This window comes from Pogona vitticeps, chromosome 14 (genome assembly GCF_051106095.1).
Source record: "Pogona vitticeps strain Pit_001003342236 chromosome 14, PviZW2.1, whole genome shotgun sequence".
NCBI lineage: Eukaryota > Metazoa > Chordata > Lepidosauria > Squamata > Agamidae > Pogona > Pogona vitticeps.
Genome location: NC_135796.1, coordinates 8,187,357 through 8,206,575, shown reverse-complemented (window position 1 = coordinate 8,206,575; position 19,219 = coordinate 8,187,357). Strand labels below are relative to the sequence as shown.

The following is a 19,219-nucleotide window of genomic DNA, read 5'->3' as shown; positions in this document are numbered from 1 at the left end:
CCTTTCACTACTTTATAAACTTGGTGTTATTTTGATGATAAAAGGGATGGGATGGTTTATGCCATCATGAATTCCTTGGAAGAATGATGGGATGAAAATATATTGAATAAGATGATGAGGATGATAATAATAATATGTTTATGTAGCACTGTCATTGGTATACATGGTGCTTTGTGGTGTACTGTAAGAAAGATGCTTGTCCCAAGGTCCTTGTAGTGTAATATTTAACAAGAGCCTGGGAAGGAAGGGGGCAAAAGAATTTTAAAAACAAAGAGACGGTAGAAGAAGGAAAAACATTTTTCATTGGACTCTTTCTCCTGGGTCTCAACATGGTCCACCTTGGCAGAAGGAAAAAATCCATTTCTTTTCAGGGAAGATCAGAAGCTGTTGTTTACCCCTTGGGTTGCTTGTTTTGCTTATCTGCTTATTTAGAACAAGGATGAGCAACTTTTATTTATTTATTTATTTATTTATTTATTTATTTATTTATTTATTTATTTATTTATTTATTTATTTATTTATTTATTTATTTATTTATTTATTTATTTATTTATTTATTGGAGTTATATACTGCCCCATAGCGCTACAAGCACTCTCCGGGCGGTTCACAATTTAATTATACAGGCTACACATATAGTCCAAGGAACACATTTGCGCTCTCTTGCATTCTCAGAAGACCCTCCCCCCCATCTGAACAGGGTCTTATATTAATTTTTGTTCATGTAAAACAATCTACGTTTAATCAAATAGAGTCATGTCATCTTCTGGTTGCTGCACAATGCTGCACAATGGTGGAGGGCGGGTTTTCACTTAATGGGCTTATTTTTGGGGTAGGAGTTATATTACGAGCATCCTGAAAAATCATACTAGAGCTTATTTACGGGTTAGGTCTTATTTTTGGGGAAACAGGGTAGTGGCATTCCAGCTGTAGGGTGTGTGCACGTGTGCTTCTGTGCATCTGTCTGTCCATCTTTATTGCATAGCTTTTTCTTGCTCTCACTCTGCAGGATATCCTTCTTTTTTGCTGGGCCTATGAGCAGGAGGATCGGCCAACTTTCACCAAGCTCATGGAGATGCTGGAGAAACTGCCAAAGAGGAACCGTCGACTTTCTCACCCTGGCCACTTCTGGAAGTCAGCAGAGTAAGAACTTCTCTCTCCTGCTCTTGGTCCTGTTGCCATTATTTGTCATGGCCCTGACCCACAGACAAACATCAATATTTGTTCTCTCATATATTATTTACGGTATTTCTGAGCTAACACTTAAAGTCTCAGAGCAATTTCCATAGCAAATCCCATCAAAATGCTGTGGAAGATAATTTGGGTTTGTCATGACACCCAAAAGTCAATCTTCACTATATGTTTAGTCTGTTTTAGAAGAGGCTCTTCTTTTTAAAAAATTTATAATGACAGAGAAGAACCTTTGAAGAGACAGACACAAACAGAAAAGACAAACATGTACATAAAATTGAAATCTTAATATTGACAGAAAAAGGGTTCAATATTTAACACATTTTAAAATTTATCTTGCAGTTACAAGTGTAAGAGGAATTTGTTAGTAGTTTAGAGATTTTATCATATTGCAATCTGCACATAATTCTTTTTCCATGATCCAAGGAAGGGCTTATATAAATGCTTAGTATTTTTTTTTTGCTTTGTATATAAAATAAATTGTGAGTTTCATAGAATTCTAATATTTCGGCTTTATCTTTAACTATTCTTATTTGATATGTCAGTTTTTCTACCATGGCAGTTTGCCATAGTTCTGGATATTTTTTGAGATTTTAGAAGCAGTTCTTCTTTAAGAATTGAAAGCTATAATTTTGATCTAGCACATGTTATTCCTCACCTGTGAATCCTGCATTTAGCATGCTTTGCTTTGTGATTGGACGTTGGAAGGAAAATACTTGCTTAATTTGCAAAATCTGCTTGCCATGGCACATATTTCTGGGGAAATCAGATTCTGAGAAGGAAAAATGGTTTAACTGAAGGATACATACATATCCCTTAATGTTTCATTTGACTCTGCAGAACAATAAGATGAGCTATGCACATATGTTTGAAATGGGAACGTGGAACTCTATGACAGACTCTGCACATGCTCGCTCACTTTTTTAAAAATCAATCCTCACATTCCATAGCTGAGCCAAGCAATTGGAATAGTTTCCCAAGGCAGAGATTTGACCTCCAATTAAGCCTTGAGTCTTAGCATGCATATGTTTTTAGGTCAGTGGCTTTGAGCTTAACAGTAATCAAATAATCATAAAATGGCTGCCTTTAGTTTCAACCTAGGCAGAGGAAATCTGCCTTCAATGCTGTTTCTTACATTGACTGTTTACAGATATTCCTGGGTGAAAAAAATGTGAGCCCATCCCCAAGACACTATCTCCCAACTGTCAGCTCACAGCTGGAATGTAAGCCATTTCTTTTCCTGTTTAGAACCAGAAAAGATTGTCAAGGAAAAAGAGGGAGGGAGCCTGTGAGCACAAACATCATGTTGAAAATCCAGTTCCTTCCCCCCACAACCCCATTTTCCCAAATTCACCTTTATGTAATAGTCAGATCAATAATGAGATAGCTGATCTGGATGTGAATCTTTTTAGAGGACCAGCCCGTTATCTTTTAAATTATATTCCAGTTGGAAGAAGATAGTAGAGAACTTCTCCAGTTATTAGAAGCAGAGACACTCTGTACCTAAAATGTGTCCACTCTGTTGCATAATTGGTGTGAAGTGAAACTTTGAGTGCACGGCATTTTTTAAAAAAATGCATAACCAAAGGGTGAGGGTGTTTCAATCCACATGTAAGTTTGGAATTAGTTTGGTAAACTTAACATTCGTAATAATAATTGCATGCTGTCCAGTCGATTCTGACGTATAGATACCCTTTTTGGGGGTTTTCCAGGTAGAGAGAAATAATTTCTATTCCCTTCTTCTGGTGGTACCCTGGGACTTTGCCAAGGCCACACAAGCTGGGATGCACAGTGGGAACAGGAATCCCTACCTCTGGCTCCACAGCCAGATACCTAACCCATTGAGCTATACATTGCAACCAGACAAACTCCTCCTTGCTGTGGCAGAGAGTAGGAGTCTATAACTCTTGGGGCCCTACTTAGCTCTACAGTTCTGTAATTCTAGGATTCTGTTATCTGTAGTCATCCTGAATGCTGCAGCAAGTCACACAACCTTGTGTACACACTAATTTATTAAAATAGGAGCTAAGAAAAGCTGCACTATAATACAACAATTAATAAAACAATTTAGTAAAACAATAAATCTGATTATCTCTCTGTGACACTTGCAATTCCTGCCACTAACTATTGTATGTGTGTGTATGTATGTATAGTGGTGCCTCGCTAGACGATGATAATCCGTTCCACTGAAATCGCTGTTTAGTGAAATCATTGTCTAGCGAAAAGCATTTTTCCCCATTGGAATGCATTGAAACCTGTTTAATGTGTTCCAATGGGGAAGAATCGTCGTTGTCTAGCGAAGATCAGCCATAGGAAAGCCGCTTTGCGAATTGCCGATCAACTGTTTAAATTGCTGTCCTGCAAAGCTTAGGTCCCGAAAACACCTGTTTTGTGAGCGCAGAGGGAGCTGTGAAAATTGTTGTCTAGTGAAAATCGGTTTGCGAAGCAGGGACCAAACATTGTCCAGTGAAATTCCCCCATAGGAATCACTGTTTTGCGAATCGCTGTAGCGATCGCAAAAAGTCAATGACTAGTTGAAAAAGAGGGGGGTAAATAGATAGTTAAAAGAAGAAGAAGAAGAAGAACTAGAAAGATGAGCTTTTATTGGAATATGAATTGATTATGTGCTTATATACTTAATATGAAAAGATTGAATGATAGTATATTTGATTTTCTCTTATCCTCAAAACCCTTTTTCCACCCTTGCCATTGCCCTTTACCTTCTGTATTCCTTACCCCACCCTTATAAGTTTTGAAAATTAGAAAAAATTGCAAAAAAAGTCAATGTCTAGCAAAAAAAAACCTGTCATGCGGGGTAACTGTCTAGCGAGGCACCACTGTATTTCATATATTTACACCTTACCTTTCTCTTCAAGAGGACCTGAAGTAGCTTACTTTTATTAATTGTTTGACTCCTTATTGGAACCACATTGATACCTTAAACTTAAAGACATTTTAAAAGTATATTTTAAGAAAGTAAGTATTCAAATCTGAAAAAGCATTCTTTTCCAAAAAAATAATAATAATCGAGGAGCCTACCTAATCAGACATTCAAAACAATTCATCAGAGTAAGCAAACACACACAGTCAATAGCAAATCTAACATTTTTAATTTCCTTGCCTGAAGACATTCCGAAAATGATTCATAGAATCATGAAGTTGGAAGAGGCCTATCAGGCCATTGAGTCCAACCTCCTTCTCAGTGCAGGAATACAAATCAGGCTGTCAGGTGGTTGCCTAAATTGCTCTTGAATGCCTCCAGTGTTGGAGCACTCACTGCCTCTTGGGGTAAATGGTTCCATTGCCGTACTGCTCTAACAGTTAGGAAGTTTTTCCTGCTATTCAACTGAAATCTGGCTTCCTGCAACTTGAGCCCATTGTTGCATGTCCTGCACTCATATTTTTTTACTTCTTCCTACTAAAAAGAGAGAAAAGTCTAATGCACCAACCAATCAGATTTGAGAGGAAGTTTGAAAGCTAAAATGATCCTCTTGTGTAGTGAGGAGAGGGTGACATTCATACTTAATGGAGATGACTTTGATAGCAAAGTCAGTGACGGGAATTGTAGTCCTAAATGTCTGGAGGTTGTCACATTGCCTTCCTCTGGACTAAGTCTATGAAGGAAGCAGGCAATTAACCTTACTTCCAACTCCCAAAGAAGTAAAAGAATCCCTGCCACGTTTGCATCCATTTTTCATCCTTTTCTTCTCTTTTTCCTTCCAGGCTGTGACAGACGGCTCAGAGGGACGGTGCCTTCTGTATGCCTTCCTTCCTGTCTTCAAACCCTCTTTCCACTCTTCCTCCTCTCCTTGCTCAATGAAAGGCCGGTGCGTTACAGCACACTTGGGAGCCCCCGGAGACAAAGAGAGGCATCTTTGTGCTGATTTCCAGAATGGACACAACATCTCAGAGAGCAAAGGGGGTGCCTCATTCCATTGTGGAGATCTTGAAGATCCTAGGGACAGGCAAGGGTTGGATCTTGTTTGCAGCTGATTCCGTACTGGGTCCCACAGCAGTGGTTCCCTGAGCTGCCCTCTGGCTGCCAACAGCACCAGGGACCTGAGGGCAGAGGTGGCATTTTGATACCCTTTCTCCCATCAGTTATTATTACGTAAGGGCAATAGAGAGCTTCAGTTGGGTCAGCCTTTCCTAGAAGCCATGAGCAGCACTCTCCAATGCTGATATGGGGCTTACTTTATTTTATTTAGTCATTTTAAGAAAAACGCTGCTGAATTCTCATTCCAACTACTTAATGATGAAAGTGGAAATTTGTGTTGTTTCCAAAAAGGGCAGATGTTAGAAGAAGGAGCTCTTGGATGTTTCAGTTTAAACCTTGAAGGTACAATAGCTCTGCCCTGTCTTGGCATCTGGCCATCCGAACAACAGCAGTAGTTGAGTGGGTGTCATCTCTGGAAGCCGATTCCAGTCTAAGCAGCCAAGATCTCCTCTGTCGGGATGGGGAATGTGTGACTCCCAGATGCTGATGGACTGCAGATTCTTTAATCCCATAATACTGGACTGGGCTGAGCTAGTTAAGGCTGACAGGAGTTGCACTTCAGTCCCAGAAGAGCCATGCATTCTTCACCCTTGACCTGGAAGGTTTTACATGACATTTGTGACTGTCTAGTTATTAGCAAAATATCTGAGGCTATGCTTGCTCATTTTGTAGCCGGTGACTATTGCTTTCCAATCCTTCCTCGCTGCATTCTTTCTCAGTGATGTTTGCTGGACACCATCCTAGGCAGCATCCCGTCCCACCTCCCTCTGCCAAAACTAGGCAAGAGCTTGGAAGCCCAGCTTCCAGACTCTTGATGAGTTCTTCATTCTAGAGGAAGAAAGGAAATGGCCAACTGCCACAACCCTCCTGATAGGTCTTTTTTGAGACTCTTATGTTTAAACCAGCAGAATTCCAAAACCCAGTCTAAATCTGAGGTGAATTTTATTTTGTTTGTTTGTCACATAGGTATTCTATCTTTTTAAAAAAAACCCAAAACTCAGGGCCATCAGTTTGGGCCTCCTTCCCATTTTCTCTCCTCACAACCACCTTATGGAGTTGACAGAGACACACTGCCCCAGAGTAGCCCAGTGAACTTCGTTGGCAAAGCAGGGATTTGAACCAGGGCTTCCCTAGCCTTAAACTTCTTACACAATGCTAGCTCTGAGATTGTCTTATCACCCACCCACCTTTCATTCCTGCAAGAAATTGACACTTTGCAGAATCCTCTCCAGTTGCTTTCCATCATTTTGTGTCTGTCAGAGTCTTGCCTATGGAAAATTTGCTGAAATGTCCCCCTCTGTTTTTTTGCCTCATATGAGTTAGGATTTGGGTGAGACTGTGTGCACTATTCATCTAATCACAGACACTCATCATCATCATCCTAGCTGGGCCATTGAGGAATGTAAGACTTTAACTTTCTTTTTCCTTTTATCACCCTGCATAAGCATCTTTTGCGCCTCTGGCCATTCATGTGTTCTTCTGTTCCTGTATTTCTGCATGCATCTCAGGTGAGACATATGAATGTGCTACGAATATTGCACTAATCCTTTACGGGGATCTTCACCAAGAGCCTTCACCTTATGAAGGAGAAAAGGACGTATCCCTTAAATGCGTCATTTCCAACCACTACAAATTCTGATAGAAGAGGAATCCATGCTGTGCTCTCCTCGAACTAGCAAGTCCAGCTTAGTTATTTCTATGTATTTTTAAGGATAGTGAAGTGGAATGGGGAAAATATTGGAGGCTTCTATAATGCTTTTGGAATGTATGGATCCCTTCCATGCTAAGAGGGTGGACAGAAAGCAGGACGCATCATGTGAGTGGCACAACTTGGAAAAGTTCACTTTCTTGGGCAACCACGCCCAGAACCCACTGGAGAAGCTGGCTAGGGATTCTCAGAGCTAAAGTTTCAAACAGTAGCTTTTCTAAGCTCTCTTGCATGGTAAAAGAAGTAAGGCGGAACTAAAAGTTAATGATATGTTTCAGCCCCAAAGAGGATTTGAGATGGCAAGCTGCGATTAATATTTCATGAAAAGCCACCCTTGCCATCCTTTTCCAGCCCTTTCTCGCATTGTTATTGTTCTGGAGGTGATGCTTGTCATTGTTATCTTTGTTGTCATACCCTGGTACCCTTTATTTATTTTGTAAAAGCAAGGAGGCCTTTGGCATGCCAGAGAAAGAGTCATGACTCGGGTGTTTAGATAGCCAGATTTTATTGCCTACATAGCAAGTTAGAATGAGGACAAAGCTTTCTTTCTCCTGTCTACTTCTTTGGGGGGGGGGGTCATGAGAAATTAGCAGTATCCCAAGGAAAAGGAGGAATCATAGCCACTAACCAGCAATAGAAAAGTCAAAGACTGTGCCCAGTCCACAAAGCTCTGTCAACAATGTACATAGTGTGTGTGTCAATGCACTGCATACCAGAAGGATATGGGAGGTGAGCATTTGGACTCAAGCATTCAGTAGAGTAGCCTCTTGATTGGCAAGTAGATTTGTAGGTAAGTGGGGATGTTGGGAAATATTCTGGTGGTACCAAGATCCTGTTCTGACCTTAAACATAAGCCCACAGGGCAGCAAAGATAGCTAAAGCTGCAGCACCCACAAGGGCCAGATTAAGGCATCAAGCACCAGTGAGAACAGGCGCCACTGCTACTTCCAATGCTCTTCATAAATATGTTGAGTGAAGATCTTGGAGGATAGATGCTATGAGTGGCATGCTAATAGATGCTATGAGTGGCATAAGACAGCTAACCTAGAACACATGTGCATTTGGAGTATAACAGAGGAGTAGGCATCCTTCAGTCTCAAGAGACTATGGTAACATGCTTTGAATAGAGGTCTTGGAACAGCGTCTAGTGTGGCTGAGAAGGCCAGTTCGAGAGTGACAATCCCTTCCACACTGAAGACAAATACAATCTGTCCCCTGTCCAGCTCCCAGATTTTGCTGGTTTCAGGACTGCCTCTTTGCCTCGGCCTGCTGGACAAGGGTCTCTTCAAATTGGGAGAGGCCATGATGCACCGCCTGCCTCCAGGCTGAACGCTCAGATGTCAGGGTTTCCCATCTGTTGAGGTCCATTCCTAAGGCCTTCAGATCCCGCTTGCAGATCTTGTATCGCAGCTGTGGTTTCCCTCTGGGGTGCTTTCCATGCACTAATTCTCCATACAGGAGTAGAGGCTGGCATTCACGGAAAGGGTTGAAAAAGTAAAGTGCCTCTTCTTTTTTGGGGGGAAGTGATTATAAGACATAGGATTTATGGTCCAGCTAAAACATTTTATCTTTCTTGAAGACTAGAATCTTGGGGTGTGGTCTAGAACCATTGAAACCAATTATTTCTTTGCTGTTGTTTTTCTTATGGCAGAGATTCACTGGTAAGAGAGGGATGAATTAAAGTATATCTCCAGTCAGTTTGGAATGGGGCAGCTGACTGATCCCTGAAGTACTGGGTTGAGATAATATTGAGAAGGAAGAGATAGGTTGAATCGTTCTGGTTTTTCTCTGTGTCCCAGCACTTAAATGCCAAACCAGAGCTTGATGGACTCATTGTGGGGGAACTAGGAATACCAGTCCCTTTCTTCTGCTGCCTGGACACTGATGGAATGTGGTGGTCCTCTAGCAAATCGCTGTAATCCACAGATAAAATCATCAGGATGCCCTGAAAGGGTGGCGTCTGCAAGCATGGCAGCTGGATGAGAAGAGAAATGGTTGGGGGCAACCTGCTATGTGAAAACTCATTCTGTATCAGAAATTTTGCAGGATAGTATCATGCAGAGCTTGGGGGGAAATTGTTTTGAGATGACGGCTCAGGGAATTCTGCAGCCAACATGGCATGTTCTTTGAAGGTCTTTGAGAACAGTTGACCACAAAAAGTAATTTCAGTATAGCTATGGGCTGCATGAAATTTAACTTTTTCCAGTTTAGAAAGCTGGACTTCTGATCTGGATCCTACATTTCATTTCAAATAAAGTACTTTTCTGAACCTCATCTCTTCTCCAAAGGTATAATTTCTCTTAATGGAGGAGTTGGGAACCGTCTTGGCAAAGGGGTCAAATGTAATTTTGGATAGGGTTTTCAGGTCTGCAGTTCATGCTCAGGTGGAATATGGACAGAGTAGATGAGCAAACTAGACCTAGGTATAATTTATTTTATTAACTGATTATTTTATTTCTATGTTGCCTTTTTCACAGTATAGGTACCCAATGCATCTCACAATTACTTTTTTAAAAGATGCATCTAAAAGTGCAACATGAAACTAAGTTGCAACAAAGTTACGACATCAAAAAACAATTAAGAATATAATATTAAAGAGACCATAAACATGAGAAATGTACAACATTCCAAAACAATGCACTTTTCTTCCTGTGCTTCTGTCCTACTAGGAGCCTGCCTCAAAATGAAGGTATTTAGATATTTCTGAAAAGACTGAGGGCAGGGGACAGCCTGAAAAGGCTTTCTCTCATGTCCTCATCAAACAAGTAGGACTGAGAGAAAACCCTCTCTGGAAGTTTTTAGAATCCAGACTAGCTCATGTAGAGAGAGACACAATCCTTCAAATAGACTTGACCCAAGTTTGCAAGTTCCTAGCCTTACCCTTTGAATTGGGCTGAGACCTGGACTGGCAACTGCTGATATTGTTGCAGAGGAGCTATGCATTCCCTGTAACCAGCCCCTGTCGGCAGCAATTCAAAGCAGGTGGGTGTTTTCCTGCAAAATATAGCTTAATGATATCACCAGTTGTAGAGCCAGAAAGGACCAAGAGTCTTCGAGTCCAATCTGTTGACAAAGCTGAGCATCTCCCATTAAAGCATCCCCAACCTCTGTTTCACAAACCTCGAACTGAGGAGAGTCCATCACCTTCTGAGGTAATCCTTTCTTGAATTGTCAAGAATCATTTTTTTTCTTGTTGGAATTGTTTATAGTTGTGCCTTCAGAGTTTCTTTCTTTCTTTTCTTTTCTGTTAGAAACTTACCCATCTTGGACTCCTTTTCTTATTAGGATTTCCTGCCATGAGAGCTTACCTATCATTGTTCTGAACTTATTAAAATTTAATAAACAGAGTTTTTAAAAAGAAGTTCTTAATTTCTAGGTGAAATCCCCTTTGTTGGAATTTGAATCCATTGCTTTGGATCTTACCCTTCAGAGCTGCCAGTAACAAGCTCATCCCATCTTCTATGTAATAGTCCTTCAGATATTTAAATGTGGTTCTCAGCTTCCCTTTTCCTGGGTAAACATACCCAATTCTCTCAACTCTTCTTCAGAAGAATTCATTTCCAGAACTTTTACCTTGTTCATTGCCCTTCTCTGTGTATACCTCACCTTGTTGATATCTTTCTTCAACCACAGTGTCCAGAACTGGATACAGTATTCTATGTGAAGTCCAACTATAGCAGAACAGAGTGTTACTATTGAGGACTCTATACTTCTGCCAATGCAGCCTGGTATTGAATTAGCATCACATTCTACTGTTGTCTCATATTTAGCGTGTGGCCTACTGAAACCTCCAGATCCTTTTCACTCACATTACTGCCAAGGTAAAGATAAAGGTTCCCCTTGACATTTAGTCCAGTCGTGTCTGACTCTAGGGCGAGGTGCTCATCCCCGTTTCCAAGCCGGAGAGCGAGCGTTTGTCTGAAGACAGTTTCCGTGGCCAGCGTGACTAGACACGGAACGCCGTTACCTTCCCACCGAAGTGGTACCAATTTATCTACTTGCATTTTTACATGCTTTCAAACTGCTAGGTTGGCAGGAGCTGGGACAAGCGATGGGAGCTCACACCGTCGCGTGGATTCGATCTTGCGACTGCTGGTCTTCTGACCTTGCAGCAGAGAGACTTCTGTGGTTTAACCCGTAGCACCACCACATCCCTATTACCAGCTGCTAATAATCCTACAGTATATTTGTGCATCTGGGGGGTTTTTGTGCCTGAATGTAAAGCATTACATTTTTCTCTGTTGTTCTATGTCCTTTTGCTTGTTTTGGCCCAATCTCTCCACTCTGTTAAAATCGTCTTGAATCCTGATTCTACCTTCTGATGTATTAGCTACCCATCAAGTCTAGTGTCTTCTGCACATTTAATGAGCATCCCTTCCATACTCCTATCCTGGTCATTTATAAAGATGTTGAAAAACAGTGCCCACTACGGGCTCGAAACAGAATCCTGAGGGATCCTATTTGTCACCTCTCCAGGATGACAAGGAACTATAGGTAGGTACTCTTTGTCTATGGATTATCAACAAGCTGGAATCCACTACACAGTACCATCACCTTAATATTCCCTTGATTTGTCTGCCTCCTGTATTTCAGGACCTCACCTATTCTCCAAGAATTCTCAAACATTATAGACATAAACTCTGGCATTACAACTCCAAGTTCCTTTACTAACCTTGGATACAGCTCATCTGGCCATGGAGACCATTCATTTAAAGTAGCTAGGTCTGTACTGCCATACCATCTCTTCACATATCTTGGGCCACATTGTCCCCTATATCTTATTTAAGTTAAATACCATTTTCCATTTGGGAGAAGATGTAGGCGAAGTAGCTGTTGAGCAGTTCTGTCTTCTGTTTGTTGCCCATTAGCATTTCTCTATTCTCTCCATGCAGCAGGCCTTCTGCTTCTTTGTTCTTTCTCTTGTTCTGATCTTAGCTGAAAACTCCAATTGTGTTATTTTAAACCTCTTTTGAAAGTCTCAGCTCATTCTGGGATTTAGCTCATCTGACTTTCTGCTTATAAATATTAGCTACTTATTTATACTGTTCCTTGATTATTTACCCCTCCTTTCATTTCCTATACTTTTAAATCTTAGCAGAAAGCTCCTTCTACAGCCATCCTGTTTTCTTTAAATGTTTCCACTTTTCTTTCTTATATGAATTTTGTGATTGTGGCTTCAGTGTGTTTTCTTTAAAGAAACTCCCTTCCATTGTGGACATTGTTATTTTTCAAATCCTGATTCTCACGTAGTCCTTCCTTAAGTTTATTGAAGTCACGTTTCTTAAAATCTAGAGTTCCTGTTCTTTTACGCTCAGCTTTTCTTTTCCTCAGTACAATAGATGCCAAGAGGTTACGATCACTTCCCCTTAATGTTTCTACTATTTCCAACTCACTGACTAATTCTTCCCTAGCTGATCCCCTTGTTGCTTCTTCCATCTTCTGGGAAATGAAGTTTTCAGTGAGGCAAGTGAGGAGTTTCAATAAAGCAAGTTATCTACTGAACTCAATTTTATGCACAAATACACATGAGTAAGCTGCCAGTGCAATACCCTTCCTTCTGCCTTAATTCCCTGCAAGAGCTTTGCCACCTGCAAGCTACAGCTCAGTTCTGTGCCAATATTTGTTTGTTTGTTTGTTTGTTTATTTGCCACCTTTCTCCTAAGGTTCCAAAACAGCTTACAGTATTAAAAGAAACAAAGTTAAAAGCTAAACAATAATCAATTATTACAATATGTTTTAAAAGCATCTCTTTCATACTTACATTAAAACTTATAAATAAGAGCAATATTAAAGACACAAGTAAAACAACGGAATAAAATAATCCCTTTTAAAAAATCCCCGTGGTGAACAAGTCATTTAGAAGAGAGCCTGCTTGGAGAGAAAAGTCATAATCTGCTTGCAGAAGGACAGCCATGATGGGGCCAGGTTGGCCTCCTGTGGGAGAGAGTTCCAGAGTCTAGGATCAGCAACAGAGAAGGCCCTTTCCTGGGTCCCCACCAAAGGTGCCTGTGAGAGAGAGGCCTTCCGGAAGATCTTAATACCTGGTTAGGCTCATAATATGGTCTTTTAATAATAATAGGGTCTTTTAGATAGCTTGGACCCAAGCCATTTTAGAGTTTGATTGGTTAAAACCAGCTCTTTGAATTGTGCCCAGATAGACACTGCTGTAACAGCGGAGTTACGTTCCCTGTAACCAGCCCTAATTATTTAATCTGCTACCTCACTGTAAACAGAAAAGCTCTGATGAGACAGCATAGGAAGCTACACCTGTTTATGGCTTCGTTCCGTGTCCTCTTTTTTAGTGGCAGTGAATGGCAGCATATATTTCAGTCCCAACTGCTGAAGAAATAGGTATAGAAATGCAAACAAAATTTTTTTGCTGGCTTTCACAAAATCCCTTGACACAGAAGGTGGGGTTGTTACAGCCTTACCATTAGGCATGGAAGGAAGAAATCATTCCCTGAGCCCCCTGCCCATTCTTGGAGGGCAGAGTTAAGTATGTCAAGTAGCCTGTCTTTCATTTCCAAAACTAGCCTGCTGCCCACCCCATTGCTAACACTGAAGTCGGCTGCAATGGCCAGCCCTAAGAGTTTCAACAAACAGAATGAAGGAGGTGGCTTTGTCTCAAACAGTATAATGACTTGGGAGAACATCGATGGTGGTGCTTTTCAATTCTTGCCCCGCAAACTATTCTGTAGCAGTATGTAGGGGAGGGATCATCAAAACTTCTGGTGACACTTTGGATGGTGGGGAAAGTGAAGCTAGGATTTTTAGAAGCCCATCTCTCAAATAAAGAACAGTTGGGCACTCAGCATACACTATTTTGGCCTCTCCTCCCCCTCCATTTAAGTACGAGTGATGTAAGTGTATCCTTGACATCACACATGCTTATTTTTGAACATCTTGGTTATTAATAACAAATCTTAATTCCACCCTCTCGGCTCCCTGATATTTGTTGTTTAGGTCCACGTTGCCCTCTTCAACCTCAGTGTCTATCTGTAGATTTTTATCCGGTTTAAAAATAACCAGTTCTTTAGAATGGAGAATATAAGGGAAATCATCACAATACCATCTAATAGGAGATCCGAGGGAGTGACAGAGGTCATCCGGTAGCTTGGATTTATTGGCAAGCTCCATAGAGACGTGGGTTTATTTAGAAATCTGCCAGGCAGCCATTGGATCTTATCCCTGCCCCCCCCCCACACACACACACCATGATTCAGGCCGTTGTGACCCACTTGAGCTGTTTACAGAATGGCTGCACAGCTCCGAGTGTGTGAAAGAATGAACAGCACCCCTCCACACCCTGTCAGCTTTCAGGAGGTTTATCCATATTCAGAATGGTTCAAAACTTGATTTGTGTTTTTGTGTTTTTGTTTTTTCATTATAAGATCATCTAAAATGTATAGGTTTTCAACATGAAAGAAAGCAAAACTGATTTATTCCCAGAAGGCTTTGAGGTCTTGGCTCTTAAAACCCTGTACAGTCAAACATCAGGGTTGCCATACACTCCCCACCCCTAAAATGACACCAATTTTTGTAAATTTGTAAATCCACAGGATCCTCATAACCTTTGGAGAGGGGGGGGGCTGGAGAGGTTCTATTTCCATCACAATCTGTACAAGCCTTACCATACAGAACAAGATTTCAGCTAATGTATGGCTGCCAGCAGTTAAAGGAGTTACAACTGAAACAACATTCTCCTTCATTTGCCCTGGCCAAGCTGAGCAAGTCCAGCTATTCCTAGCACCCAAACAGCTGTGTTAATCTCTCTTGCTGATAAAGGTGAGGAAAAACAAAAGAAGAGACAGGAACCCCAGCCCTGAACATTTAACAAGCTCTTCAACCTTAGGCCTGGATTGATGACTCCAACACCTTTGCTTTCTCTTTCAGTCTTTTCTCATTTCAAGTGCCAGCCATCCCAAATATAAAGAAATTTGCAAGTTTTTGTAATTTTCTTTCTAAACAATGAACTGACATAAAACCCTCAACTCTCCATAGCCAGAAATGAATTGGAAGCCAGTGCAGGCAAGGAAGAACAAAAAAAAAATACTGTGAAGATATCATCTGATTAGAACTCCTGTGACCATATTATGCATTAACTCAGGTAAAAGGTATAGATGTAAGCAACGTTCTCTCACCCAGAGCTCTCTCGGGGCTGTGTCTGGGCAGCTGGTTGGTTTACTTTCCATTTTGAATGAAGCCATGCCCAACCTTGTACACGTGGAAACGGGGATGAACACCCCATGCCCTAGAGTTGGACATGACTGGACTAAATGTCAAGGGCAACCTTTACCTTTACCTATGCATATCTTATTATATCTTATTATCAGTGAAGTTGGCCTAAACATCAGGTACCAAGCCAATGACTGCTTGATTTTGTAATAGATACGGGCTATTCCTATTTGTATTGCTGGGGTACGAATAGGAGCGCTACAGTTCCAAGGAGGCCCATTCCCTCCTCTCAGAACCAGCCAGTCCACTCGCGGTCACTCTGCAGAGCTGGGGTGCTTTGTTGTCATGCCAGCCTGGGAAAGAGTCCAGCCGGTGCTTCCCCGCCTCCCTGCACAGCCACCCACTCATCAGCTGATTGGGGAGATTCCCTGTCCCGCTTCCTCACCAGAGAGATCATGCTGTGTTTGATCACAGTCTAATATCACTTCCAATTTATAGCAGTTGGCAGAAGCAGATATTGCCCCATTGGAAATTGCCCATAAAGGCAGGCAGTAGGAAGGTGAGGGACAAGGATGCTAGCTTGAGAGGCAAGGATTACCAACCTATCTCTATGCTTTTTTGTGGGGGGGGGGGAGGTGGGGGAAGAGACCCAAACACACAACCCCATATGATTGCCAGCTGTCTCCTAGGTGGTAACACAATGTTTCAAATAGTAATGCACTTTTAAATCGAATCCATTTAGAATGGAGCTTATTGTGAGACAAATGTAAATACAGATTAAGCCTTTACAGTACATGTAAAGGTTTTTCTCTTTCCTCTCAATGTACATCCTTAGATCACATTAGTGTTGATGGGTACTGACAGCTGACATCCAGGAAGCATTATGACCCCTTCTCCGCCTCCTGTTAGCTGGTGAGCAAGCCTGATCTGAGAAGGGTTTCGCTATAGGAGTGGTGGGGGCTTTGCAGAGCTGATTTTACTTGCCCGCCCTCCTTCTGTAAATTCTGAGCCTCAGTGCCTTTGCAGAGACAGGTGGAAGTTCTGCCATCACTTTTGACAGCCAGTTCAGCAGGCAGTCTGCATACTTGGAAAAATGACCTAGTAGAAAGGTCCGGTTAGACCTTGTGCAACCCACAGAAAGAAAAGGACAGGACTCTGGCCAGGCTGGCTGGGGATCCTAGGGTTTGCCATCCAAAAAGGAGGAACTTTGGCAACCTCTGAGGGAAATGGCTTTTGATGGAGTTGCTATGTGGACAAAGCGTTCTTGTAGTTTTAGGTGTTGCAGAGAACGAGCACTTCAGCAGATTTGTGGCAAAGTGCATCAACTGAAATTACTTTCTCTGCACAAGTATTAGGCTTACAGAAGCCTTCTTCTCTTTTCTGTGTGGCCACTACTCAGAATCAGCTGTACTCCACAATGAGATTGACAGTCTAGTAAAAGGATAGACAAATGGATGTCCTACCACTCCAAAAATCACATCAAAGGATTTTAAAGTGTGCAGATGCTGGAGGCCTCCATCACCATGTCTTTGACCAGAAGTAGACCTTAGAGAAGCAAGGGAGAGACATCAGCTACTCAGGGAAGTCCTACCTTTCCAGGAGTCCAATATGTAAAATCAGTTCTTAGAACACTCATGGGGCCAAAAATTGTAAAAAAAACCAATGAGGACAGGCCATACTATCAGAGCTTGGAAAAGTTTCATTTGTCAACTACATCTCCCTGAAACCAAACCAGGCAGGATGGCCGTTGGTCACGGGGTCTAGCTGTAGATAAGAAACTTCCAAGCAATGCTCACTAACCATTGGGGGCACCAGCTGAAAAGGTACATTGAAAGCAAAGGCAGGGGGACCACATATGACCCTCTGGCTGCTTATCATACCCAGGGAGGTGGCCATTGTTGGCTGAGTGAACCTTAATAAGGCATATTCCTCTTAGGGTGTTAGGATATCCTGCCACGTTTTGTTGTGGGCCTCACTTCTTTGCTCTTGCTTTTCTGACATTCACAGTCGTGGCTGCCTAGTACAGAGATTGGTGTGGAGAGGGAACGGCCTGGAAATGTAGTGTTCTTGATTATCCTCACAAAGAGATTCTGGAATGCATAGTCAAACAAGTAATTCTTCCAGGGCCAGGAGGTAGCTGGTAATTTAAAATCTCTTTAATATTCCAGTAACAGATGCCCCATAGTCCATCCATAGTCCATGATGGGATAACCCTTGCAAACATGAATACCAAACATCCCTAATGGGGAGTCCTCCAGATGTGTTTAACTACACAGTTACTATCATTCCCCGTTTGGCATCCTTACCACTGTCTGGAAGATGTCTTGTTGGAGGAGGCTGTGCAGTTTTGTTTCTTTTCTTATTTATTTGGTTGCATTGTCAAGATACTGAGCAGTTGCACTCTCTGTTTTTTCTCTATAAAATATACTCTTTTTCTGTACATATACCTAGATTCACATCTTGTATGTATGTAGTGATCTGCATACATATAGGCCAAATCTCAAATACTGTATAGGTTTTTGCTTCCACCCCCACCACCCCATGGCTGATTTTGCTTTCTAGACATGGGTTCTGACTTGAACAAAGAGCTGCTGCAGCACATCATTCTGGGCGCATTCTGAGGTGAGGAACATTCCTGCTCAGGCCCAGTGGAACTGAGCAGGAGATGGACAGGGAGACCCTTGGAGAGAGTAGCGCTATTATGCCACTCCCATCCTTTGTCAAATGCTTTTCTGTATACACATACTCAAAGCAAGATTTTGTGTGGATGTATGTGTGTCTGTACAAACACACAAACATAACTTTCTAAAAAGTATCACTCAGCGCTCGAGACAAGTTAGTTGTTCTAAATCCTGGTAATTATTTATTCCATACTGTATATTTATTAGAGTGACTAAGATAATTTTTTAAAAAATCAGAGTGTTACAGAGAAGCATTTCATTTCCACCCTCATCAGCTGTTCTGATCTGAATTAAAGGAGAAAAAGGGGTGTAGGCAAAGTGCCAATTATGCCACTTTTGTCTACTGCAGACTTTAATTCATACTAGACAAGCTGAACAAGCAGAAGTGCAAATGTTTTGCTATATCATAGAGTCCTGGACTCTGGTAATGTGAGGAATTTTTACCCTTTCCCCCTGGATCCCTTTCTGGAGTTGAAAACACACCACAGAAAGTTTTCCAGTCCTCTAGAGCAGGTTTTTAGGGAGTTTTATGGCCTATGAAGGGCTGCAGGAGAGATTACCCCCGCCACACACAAACATATGTACACCTTATTATTCTTCAACATCTAAACACATTTATTTTATCATAAAATGCAGTTAATCGGCTTCACACATTCCCCAAAAAGGCAATAATGGTTCACAGCAGCAGAAAGGCAACAGGTCTCTAAAAATGGATGCTACATAAAATCAGGAAAAAGATGGGGGGGCGGCACAGTTTCAAAAAGGTGTTTGCCATGGAATATCTAGTTGGGTTGTGCCCTCTCTCTCTCTCTCTCTCTCTCTCTCTCAATTCCATTTTTTAAAGAAGAAAAATTATAAATAACTGTACATGGAATATAAATACATCTATTTTGTGGTGGTTGTTGCTGAATTCTTGTCACTGAAAAAAAGATACAAGCAAGCAAACACAAACGACTAGTGCAACCCCCCACCCCACCCAAAATTGGAAAGAGAAAAACAAACAAAACCTGAAGGCATTACAAGTACTTCTTGTGGATTGTAAATTTGTACAGTACCATTTATAAAGTTTTCTACATTCGAAGGAAAGTATTTATAATTTCCACAGTTTGATTGAGGTGTAAAAGATGCTGTGGACTGCAAATTTAAAAAAAAAGAATGAAAAAGGGTCACTTTTTCTTTTTTTGTTTCCTTGTGCTTTTGTGAGGTGTTTGGTGAGTAAATAATGTATGAATTATTTATGCCAATAAAAAATTTCACGACGATTACGTTACTCCTTTCTCTTATTTTTCTCTCTGTCTTCCCTGCTCCTCCCTCTCAGGTGGCTTCCCACCTTGCCCTGAGCCGGAGCCGGAGCCGGAGCCGGAGGTCAGTCAGCCTTGCCAGGTTCCTGCCAAGGTCCACTGGGAGTTCATTGTCCCTAACATCCCTGGAAGCTTTCTGCTCCAAACTTATGGCGCTGCTTCCGCATT

At 41.6% G+C, this 19,219-nt stretch overlaps 1 protein-coding gene across 2 annotated transcripts in view; it reads left to right on the top strand.

Moving 5' to 3' along the window:
• Positions 1–19,012, top strand: part of KSR2 (kinase suppressor of ras 2) — a 349,645-nt gene extending 330,633 nt beyond the window's left edge. Inside the window, exons 19-20 of one of the 2 annotated variants that reach the window (XM_078381644.1) lie at positions 1,008–1,141; positions 4,913–19,012. In XM_078381644.1, the coding sequence (XP_078237770.1) occupies positions 1,008–1,141; positions 4,913–4,919 (141 nt within the window). In that variant the 3' untranslated portion in view covers positions 4,920–19,012. Of the gene's footprint in view, positions 1–1,007; positions 4,197–4,912 lie in introns of those variants that run through there. The other variant, XM_020812104.3, reaches the window with a different exon arrangement.
• The last annotated feature ends 207 nt before the right edge of the window (positions 19,013–19,219 follow it).